General features: G+C 44.6%; 1 protein-coding gene across 1 annotated transcript; it reads right to left on the reverse strand.

Annotated features, from left to right (window-relative positions):
- Window positions 1–8,581: 8,581 nt before the first annotated feature.
- On the reverse strand, window positions 8,582–9,030 carry LOC144473408 (uncharacterized). The gene has a single exon (XM_078187258.1). The coding sequence runs from the start codon at window positions 8,939–8,941 to the stop codon at window positions 8,582–8,584; it is 360 nt and encodes a 119-aa protein (XP_078043384.1). The 5' UTR covers window positions 8,942–9,030.
- Between the last annotated feature and the right edge of the window lie 1,752 nt (window positions 9,031–10,782).

Below are 10,782 nucleotides of genomic sequence, written 5' to 3' on the forward strand. Positions count from 1 at the left end.
ACACTAACAAAATTTCGATGAAAAAAAATTCTTAACAGTAAAATTATCGATACGAGTCACAAGAAACAATTTCATATTTATAAAATACACTTCGTCACATAAAATGGAAATACTGTAAGTTAGAAAAATTATTTTAGATTTAGACTTAAAACGGCTTCGAGTGCGAAGGGTCAACAATGGCCCTATGATATTAATAAAAAAAAGTCTCAAGGCGTTTCATTCGCAGGAAAAAATCTCGAAAACACAGTCCCGGCCGAAAACTTTTGCACGCCACTGTGTACGGTGATGCCGGCTGCTGAGGAATTGTGGAGGGGAGGGGAGAACGCGATTTTGAAGATGTCGCAGGAAACGACCGTGCCGGTCCGTTTCTCGTGTTAATTGTGGATCGCCGTACGCCGACGATTCCCGGCTTCTCCAATGATATTATAATAGATGGTTATGGGCCGCATTCTTTTTGCGAGACGTTGTCCGCGGATCGGAGAGAGCTGGTCCCGTGTTCGCGAAGAACGGCGATGTTAACAGGGGGGGTTGGGGTGGGGGAAGAGAAGGAGAGACGCGGATGCTTCTCCCGAGAGGGACATAGAAACGGACGAACACGGTCCGTCGCCGGATTTCGAACCAGTTCGGACGGTGTCCGTTGATGTCAACGTCGAGGATAATCGTAATATTCTGTTTAAGTTATAATTATTATCCATAAGGCGATGCCGTCGGATTATACGGCGCGCGGATACGGGAACGGGGCGAACCAGTTTCCAGCGGCTCTCGCGGCGCTGCGGAATTACCGGCGTTTCGGCGATACTTAAATTATCATTAGGATCCGATAAAAATTCATACGTCGCGTATTAAGGGTAACTAATGCCTGTTGCCGGTCTCGCGGGCGCATTGTTGCTTCGTAAAGTTGCTGCAGATTTTTCGGGCGTGTTTTACTTGGTAATTGATGGAACGTTCGTGCCGCCGGAGGACCCATTGTTTAATTGGGTCGTTAATGAACATCTTGCTGATCGTTAATGAACATTTTGCTGATCGTTAATGAACATCTTGCTGATCGTTAATGAACATCTTGCTGATCGTTAATGAACATATTTTGTTCAATTGTTACGCGATGTCAGAAAAATTCAGTCTTATAATTTTTACAAAGCAATACATGGAAGACTTATCTAACACCCGACGGTTTTAGATCGTAAAGAACAATGTACTAAAACTCGTGTCGTTAACAATATACTTCAAGATCAAAATTGCAACTATCCCTTAACCCTTCGCACTCGAGTGGTGACTCTGAGGCACCATGAAAATTCTTCTGCCTCGTCTCAAGATAATTTTTAAACCAACAAAGCTCAGATTTAAAAAATTGTTAACCAGTAAAACTGTTGGCAGGAGTTACAATAGTTAATTTTCTATCCGCTAAAGTGAATTTTTTTAAATACAATAAAAATGCTATGAGCCAGGAAAATTATTTCCAATTTCCGATTAAAATCGCTTCGAGTGCAAAGGGTTAAATATTACGAAATTTAATTTATCCTAGCGTCGATTATTGTTAAAAAAAAGTCTATCGATTACCATACCAGGAAACAGCGATTGACTGCGTCCGCGGAGACCACCCTGGACGACATCCCCTCACCCTCGCCGAACGCATCGATAAAAATGAGTCCTCGATACATTACGAACTCCATACAGTAACTCGATCCATTCCGCCGACTTTTTCGCCCTGCCCACGGCGCAGCTGCATCGCGAAGCGTCGCGCTCGTCCGCGAGGGAAATGTATGCGGCTCGGCGGACATTAACGTGGCATCGGCATAAATTTGTACGCCGCCGATACACCCTGTGCTCGCCGGGGCTCTGTCCGCCATTTTCTTCCTGTTTCTCCTACTTCTGGGCCCGTACACGCGAGACCCGGCATGCAGACGCATAAGTCTTCCGTCTGGCCGCGGGGACACCAGGGCCGCTTTTATTCAGCGGGACGAACGGTGCCCGGGGCTCGCGAGAAATTTTAGAACCGCGGCAAATTGTGGGCGAAGCTGTCCTATTGCAAATAAAAATTGCAAGTTGCAGACAAAGCTTGAAAGTTTCAAATAAAGCTTGAGAGTTGCAAACGAAGCTTGAGAATTGCAAACAAAGCTTGAGAGTTGCAGACAAAGCTTGAGAATTGCAAACAAAGCTTGAGAGTTGCAAATAAAGCTTGCGAGTTGCAAATAAAGCTTGAAAGTTACAAATAAAGCTTGAGAGTTGCAAACGAAGCTTGAGAATTGCAAACAAAGCTTGAGAGTTGCAGACAAAGCTTGAGAATTGCAAACAAAGCTTGAGAGTTGCAAATAAAGCTTGAGAGTTGCAGACAAAGCTTGAGAATTGCAAATAAAGCTTGAAAGTTGCAGACAAAGCTTGAGAGTTGCAAATAAAGCTTTAAAGTTGCAAATAAAGCTTGAAAGTTGCAAACAAAGCTTGAAAGTTGCAAACAAAGCTTGAAAGTTGCAAACAAAGCTTGAGAGTTGCAAATAAAGCTTGAAAGTTGCAGACAAAGCTTGAGAATTGCAAACGAAGCTTGAAAGTTGCAAACAAAGCTTGAAAGTTGCAAACAAAGTTTGAAAGTTGCAAACAAAGTTTGAAAGTTGCAAATAAAGCTTGAGAGTTGCAAATAAAGCTTGAGAGTTGCAAATAAAGCTTTAAAGTTGCAAACAAAGCTTGAAAGTTGCAAACAAAACTTGAGAATTGCAAATAAAGCTTGAAAGTTGCAAATAAAGCTTGAAAGTTGCAAATAAAGCTTGAAAGTTGCAGACAAAGCTTGAAAGTTGCAAACAAAGCTTGAAAATTGCAAACAAAGCTTGCGAGTTGCGAACAAATTTTTGGGCCCGCGAAGTTAACCCTTCGCACCCGAAATCATTTCAACTATAAATCTAAAATAATTTTTCTGGCTTACAGTATTTTCATTTTAACTGACAAAGTGTATTTTATAAAATTGATTCTTGTGACTCGAAGAAGTTTTCAAACTCTGTCCCAATTGTTAATGTCCCGCATCGAGAAATTTTTGTCAACTTCTACGAGATCGTAGAAATTAGCGAGTCGTCCTGCTAGAGTAGGAAATCTGTTAGGATCCCCCGATATCGGGATGCGTCCCTGGGATCCCGTGTATAGGATCGCGATCGAACATTTTCTCCGGCGACGACGTCGCGGAATAGGCGCCACGGAACAGGAACGGCCCGGGGTTCGCGGTGTCCTTCCGCTCTTGGACAAAGCTGTACGCGTCTGTTCCGCAGGTTGTTCGGTTTCGACGTGAACGCTTCGGCCGGTGTACCAGCGGACGCATAAATACGTGTAGGCGACGTGTTACCGGCCGACTCTCTCTCTCTCTCTCTCTCTCTCTTTCTCTCTCTGGTTACGATCCTGAGTAGTTTTCGTGTCAGACGGCTTTGTACTAGGACCTGGCCCCGTGTAATCGCGTGAATAAATCTGGAGGGCCTTGGTAATTGGTCTCCGCGATGAGATCTGCTGTCCTATCGCGTGTATTTACTGATTGGTCTATTCGTTTCTCTTGGGAATTGTCTTTCGATTCGGCTCCCGTGGGCGGATCTTTACAACGCCGTGCTAATAGGGACCATTATTTCAAGACCCTTTAGCTACCGTGTTTCTGATAATTGTTCGTAATTTTTCTAGGCGGACGATGATTCGCTTCTACGCGTGCTCGCGCGTGGATAGCGTATGTTCGAATTATAGAAACCACTAGTCGTCGATTCGTCAGGGACTGTTTATACGATCAATGTTCGTAATTTTTCTCAGCAGACGAGGATCCACTTTTCTACTTGTTTCTATGCGAAGAGTGTATATTCGAGTTATAAAGGTCGTTATTTGTCGATACTTAATTTATTATACTTTTGTATATTTATCATTCACCGTGGAAATACTTCGTTATTCTCTTTTTATGTATATATATTTATTTATCTAATCAATGCTATTCAGCCAAATGTTATATTTACTAGTTTTGTCAAATTTTATCACTTAATGTTATTTAAATTTCATATTTTTATTAGCGCCCGCGATCAGCGGTGGGATTGTATTACCCCCGGGTATTCTGTGTAAGCCGGGGGGAATATTTATTAAAATAAATATACTTGTAATAATTATTTCGAATTTTTCTAAGCAAACGATGATCCACTTTTCTCAACGTTAATATGTGCAAAGTGCTACATTCCAGTTATATAGATCACTATTTGACAATTAGTTACCTACTATACCTGTCACCATTCTTTCTTCTTCAGCCAAACTTTCGCCCACCTTTCCACGTCTGCATAAAAATATACAACCAAGCACAACCCCTCCACGTGGATTCGAACATTCATTTTCGCATTCTGCAAAAGAGCCCTGCCAGAATCTCGCTCGGATCCGACCCAACGAGCGAGCACTAAATCAGCCGGTACGAAACGGTTTTCGAGTTCATCTCATCGCCAGACATCTAAACATCCCCGGGGCCGGGCCAGGGCCGGGCGGAACGTCCGCGGCGATGAGACTTATGAAAGGGGCCGAAATTCTCGCAAAAAAGATGCTTATCAGCGACGGCCAGGCTCGGCAATAAGAGGACTCCGTGGAACGTGTAACTTCCCGACAGTCGTATGCATCTTGGGAGTACTCGGCTCGGCGCGCAGCTACGCCGCAGAACGTCAGAGACGGAGATTTAGAGGCCGCGACGGCGGACAATGCACGACACCTGCAGCACACCTCGAAAAAGAAGAACGCGGATCGCCGGGCTGGGAGAGAGAGAGAGAGAGAGAGAGAGAGAGAGAGAGAGAGAGAGAGAGAGAGAGAGAGAGAGTAGGGAACGTGCACGGACGGCAGCGGGAAGGAGACGCTGAAAGGAGGCTTAGGCCTGTTGCACACAGCTCGGACGAGTATCCACGATCTGCGGAAGATTCGATGCTACTCGGCGTCGCCTGTGATACGAAAGTCGACGTTTAACCCTTTTCACGCGAATGGCGACTCTGAGGCACCGCTAAAATTGTTACAGCACCTTACAAAATCATTTTTATATTCTGAAAAATTAGATTTCAAAAATTACCAAAGGTACAGCTATTGTCCCACGAGTTACTAAATTCAATTTCATGCTCGAATTTTGCTCGAATATATTGCAATAAAAATAAATTTTCAAAATTTGTCAGAAATTAGCGTCGCCCAGATATGGGTAAACATGTTAATCTATTTAAAATCGAAACCAAAAAGTCTTCCGTTATCAAAGTAAAAAAACGAAAAGAAAAAAAAGGCAATACAAGAAATTGGAATTGTCTTGTCTTATTTAACCCTTTGGCTACGGCAGACTTTGGCACGGCCGTAGTTTTTCGTTAGACATGCATTTCTGAGGAAGTATATTAAAATATTCAAAATATTGAATTCTATTATATTAAACCAATATTACTTGAAGCGAACAATAATTTTAAGCTTTCTTTACAATATATAACATAAATATTACACAATATATAATTAATCAAATTTAATAATAAACGGGGGCGAAATTTTATCTTGACGCCTACAGTACCGGGAAGCCAACATGTTTCGGACGCCAATAGGCGCCAACGGTAGTCAAAGGGTTAAGGAAGTATCAAGAACGAATAATTGCTGATTAACACAGCATGAAAGGAATCACGGTGCAATGGGTTAAACGCGAGCCGGGAAAGTGGGTCGCCCGGTACGCGTGCAAAACCGGCGTCGCTATCAGGTGGTGCATCGAAGCCGCGAGTTCACACGTGTTGCGAGACACCCAGGGGTCACCCGCGAAGAAGTCCCACCCGGAAATAAACGAGAAATGAAATATGCGCGGTGCTTAGAACGCGGATACTCCGCTGAACTGTGCAACAGGCTTTAGAGGCTGGACGAGGGGTGGGCGGGGGGGGGGGGGGGGCGCCGGGTGGAAGGAGAGGAGGCTCAGGTTCATCCCGACGACGAGAGGCAATAGCTCGGTGGCTCGCCTATGTGTAGCGTGGCACGGGGAGCGGAAACTGGTACCGGTAGCGCAGCGGGGTAAACTCGAAAGGGGGGGGGACGACGTCTTAAAAGGTCCTTAACATACGTACACGGTAGAAACGAGTTACATCGTTCCGGTGAGAGGCCACGATGCATGAAAAACGCTTATTCAACAAAGGGACACAAATCAAAGGACGTGGCGCGGACCGCGGACATTCTCCACATTGTTGCAAAGTGCCGACAACGATGCCCGCGCTGAAATATAGAGGCTGCGCGCGCGCGCCCGCGGGGCCACGTCACGATATCCTACGGCATCGACGGGAGGCTACTCGCGGAGAGCCCTCGAATCGTAAATGAAGCGGTCCGATGTTATTCATACGGTTTCTAGACCGCGCGGCGGTCGCCTGTGCAAATTGGGGTGGAACGAGGTTTCATTTTCTGGTATATTAGCTATTGTTCCGTGCCGGCTTTCCTGGGACGGGGTCGACCGCCGACTCTAATTTTTCAGCGCCGCCATGGATTTTATGCGATGCAGCTGATCGTCCCCGATTAGGTAAAGCGATGTATTTATTAACGCGTAGGTTAACCCTCTTGGTAACGAACAACGATATATCGTTGTTGGCTCTTGTTGACAAGATAGTTTTCTTAATTATTTTTATTAAACAACAATTTAATCTCCTGTTTCTTCTCCCTTTTCGAATTTGTTATTTTATCAGTCTTTTCAAAATTCTTGCATATTTCGTTCCGAAACTTTATCAAACTTCATCAAACGATTTTTAAACATTTCGCTCAGATACAAACGGTACTAAGAGGGTTAATCCCTTATCTTACTGGGGAGTAAACAAAGCCATTTACATAAATAAAGTTAGGGGTACTTTTATAATAGTAATAAACTAAATTACTCCATAAATGAAATTGATATAACTTTATTTTATTGGGGGGGAAAACAAAATTATTTCCATAAAAATTAGAGGGCAACCTTTTGAATAAACTAAACTAATCCCACAAAGATAACTAAAAATCAGTTTTACTACTTGATAATTTTTTAAATATAAACCTCATTGTTGCAAAAATTATTTTGGAATGGAATAATTTTTGTGATGCCTTAGAGTCACCACTCGTGTGCAAAGGGTTAAAAGATACTTATATAAAATTCTGTTAATTATACCGGTCATCACATGAACGCCCGATATAACCGTTACTCCTACCGAAAGGGTTAATATTAGAAAATAATCGCCAGATAACATTTTAGTTAAATTTTACCTGAAATTTAATTTTATTGCATCAAATAAACGAAAATTTCGTAGAATTACTTGTAGATTCGCAGAAGCAGTTGCTATGGGAATTTCAACTCTGCCGAATAAGATATAAAAAAGAAATAATTCTATAAAATAAGATCATTCCGCTGAGAAACAAATTTTGTAAGACTCTAGTGAACTGCGACGATGACAGGGAACGTGTTAGCCGCCATGTAATTTGTTCCGCGGCGAACGCAGTTTCTGTAAATCCTGTGTGTCGCAGCCGCAAGAATTCAATCCGACAAGGTAGCAACCGGGTAGCGGACCTCGTCCTTCGGCTAACGAGGGGATTCATCTCACTTAAATCAATCTGCTTGGAAAGATTTCGTCTCGGTTATTTAGACGACGGCTTCATCAATCATCAGCATTCGTGAATCCGCGAGTATTCGTCAAAACAAATAGCCTAATGAGACATCGTTGAGTAAATCGTTGGCCTCCGCGAAAGGTCGCGCGAGCGAAGTTCCGCGGCAAACGATATAGGCGGGTCGGTGTTTTAGACGACTGGCCGCGGAAATGGCTCGTTAGGCGGCACGACAAACTCGCATTTGGAGTAACGCGATTAGCCGAGACGACGACAACGATGGTTCGACGGAAAATCAATTATCCAACCGGTTAATTATCCAGTGGTCGTCGCTCTCGTTCGCCGCCGCCGAAAGGGATTTTCGGTAGTTCGGGACCCCATGCTGACGGCGCACGCGGCGTGCCAAGGGAACCCAGCCCTTCGAACCAACCGACAGGCGGAACGGAAGGGATCGAAGGAGACGGCGCCAGAAGAAGGGTGGCGGTGGCAGGACCTCGAAGACCGGACGGTCTTTTTTATCGAAATATTAATTGGACAGCCAATTATATCTTACGCGGCGAGGCATAAATTCATAACCTTTAAGCTCGCAGTTAAAACGAACCAATTACCTGGGAGCGGGGGCCCGATCTCCGGGGCCGGAAATCTTGCCCGCGAAATTGCCGGCAAGAACTCGGCGGCCCCAGCGCCGCCGTGTACGATTTTCATCGTCGGCGACGAGTACGATCGATGCTCCTGGAAACGGTTCCGTTTTCAGCCGCGAGCGGCGCGCTTGTACGATCGTCGAGTCATTAACGGCGAGAGGAAGACGAACGCGAACGCGGCCGTAGTAATTAGCGTTACGGTGACGAGACGTGTAACGACTCCCGAAATAATTATTCAATTACCGCGGCCGTGGCTAATGAGGCGCTCGTTTAATTTACATTCGTCAGGCGGTGGTAACACATTGTCGATCTTGCCGCGCCGCGGATAGGCGAACGAACGGGATCGTGATAGGTTGAAGACATCCCGGTGGGAATGAAGAATGATCCGCCGGCGCGGCGGATCACATGCTGGCGTCCGTGGAGATCTCCTCGTCGCTGTCGTCGCTGAACCGCGGCTGTTTGATCCGCTGGCGCATAGGGCCCTCCGGCTTGTCCGCGACCAGGATGTACGTGCCGCGGGGTGTCCTTTTGATCCTTCCCAGGGCCACGCCGACTTTCAGGACCTCCATCACCATGTAGCCCGCCCGGGACCGTATCAACCTCGTGTTCTTCACCACGTAGTCCACGATCGACTCGAAGCTCGCGCCCTCCTCCATCGCGGCCATTCTCTCGGTCTCTGGCCCGCGCGCACCTGAAGGGGGTAGGTCAGTGTCCAGTTTCACGGATTTCATGATCGTTAATTGTACTGCGTGCGAAAGCATTGGCCGGTGCGAACGGTTTACCGTTTTTCAGCTTGGTAGGTTTCTAGACCGCGTACTTTGCGTAGATCGTTATCTTTATCTATAAAATTCCATTCTATTAAATTATATATAAAATTGTACGTAAATATTGTCTATTATATATTAATATTGTATATAAAATTCTGTACACGTCTACCAGTGTAAAACAATGACATACAATGCTTGTAATATATTACTATAATATAAGCATGATAAATATTAGTATTATATTATATATAATACTTATATTATATAAAGGTATTTATTTATATTTATTTATTCAAAAAACTAGTACTGCAATTAGTGTCGGAAACCGGGCATTTAGATGAAACTCAACTACTAGTACTTATATTCCAGTCATTTTAAAAATATGTATATTTTACGCTCTTGACTTAAACTCTATGCGAATTAATTTTCCAACTATTTTTTCTAATAATAAAATAATTTCGCCTGAATAGAAAATCAAATTAAAAATTCCATACCCAATTCTCTCAAATATTATGTATTTAGACCGTTGTCAAAATATCGGCTCGAAATTTTTATTATTGTTCACGGTATTTTAATATTTGTGTTAACTATTGACACTGCAGAATGTCCACCCTTGAAACAATTGAACGTAGAGATAATGTGAAACGCTTCGCGTAAGGTATTCACATTGATAATCACGCACTTTGAATTTTTCTGTTTTTTAATCGCGTTAAATTTATTATCGCGACTTGTTAATTACCCCGACGATAATTGGTCGTTATAAGGATTAGAATGTCGTCGACGGCGCCCAGTAATCAGTAAACTCCGCGACAATGGATTCACGAATTGAAACCCCTATCGAGCTAATTGCCGTGCTCATCGCGCAAGACGTGTCGAAATGCGCGTTTCCATCGGCGAGAGTTCATCGGCAGGAACGAATCACGGCGAGCGCGGCTCTAATTGGATTACACAGTGTCGCGGCGAAGAAATACCTACTACGGACGGGGAAAAACTGAGCGTGGTTGCGCGCGCGCGCGGGAGTACGGCGACGGCGGACGCAGCGACACACGGCGGCATCCGCGTTTATGGGTCGTATATTAATCCTGTAATTGAGATATGGTTCCTGCGCCGCAGCTGCGCATTGCGCACGCAATGCCCATCACCGGCCTCGCTCGCGGCCATTACCTCGAGGCCTGCCTTCCGCCGGCTGACGAAAAATAACCGCAAGAAGCTGCAAATGAAACGTCACCGTAGACGACGCGCCGACGACCGTCGAGACGAGGGAGATCTCGTCTTTGATAGACGTCTACCTGGTCGAATATGGCGAGGCACGCGAGCATGAATGACGTCGATATCGAGAACGGGAGGTGCCATTAGAGCTGTGACTCGAAAGTAGTGCATTTGTGAAGGAAAATGTGATTCGAAGTACATAATGGAATTGTTTCGACTATTTAACCCTTTGCACTCGAGTGGTGACTGCGAGGCACCATAAAATTGTTCTATCACGATAAATCGTGATCCTTCACCAAACACTTTACGTAGACGTGAGACATAACCTGACATAACCTTACATGATTGAAGTAACGCTCGACAATAATTGAGAAAAAATCATAGTTAAAAATTATAGTAAAGTTATAGTCCTACCGTATGACAAAGTGGACTCGTTTACTACCGATCAAGATCAACCCTTCCGCCTGATACAGCAACGAGGAAGGATAGAATTTTCCGTGGAGATCTCGTCGCGGCGGCACGGAATTGTTAAACCGGGGCAGAAATTGCGCCGCCTCGAATATGCAGCCGGTCGCCGGACTAATTACTTTTTTGCCGATTTTTTGCGTTGACCTACAGCTAAGAGA

The sequence above is a fragment of the Augochlora pura genome, chromosome 7 (genome assembly GCF_028453695.1).
Source record: "Augochlora pura isolate Apur16 chromosome 7, APUR_v2.2.1, whole genome shotgun sequence".
In the NCBI taxonomy this organism is placed as follows: domain Eukaryota; kingdom Metazoa; phylum Arthropoda; class Insecta; order Hymenoptera; family Halictidae; genus Augochlora; species Augochlora pura.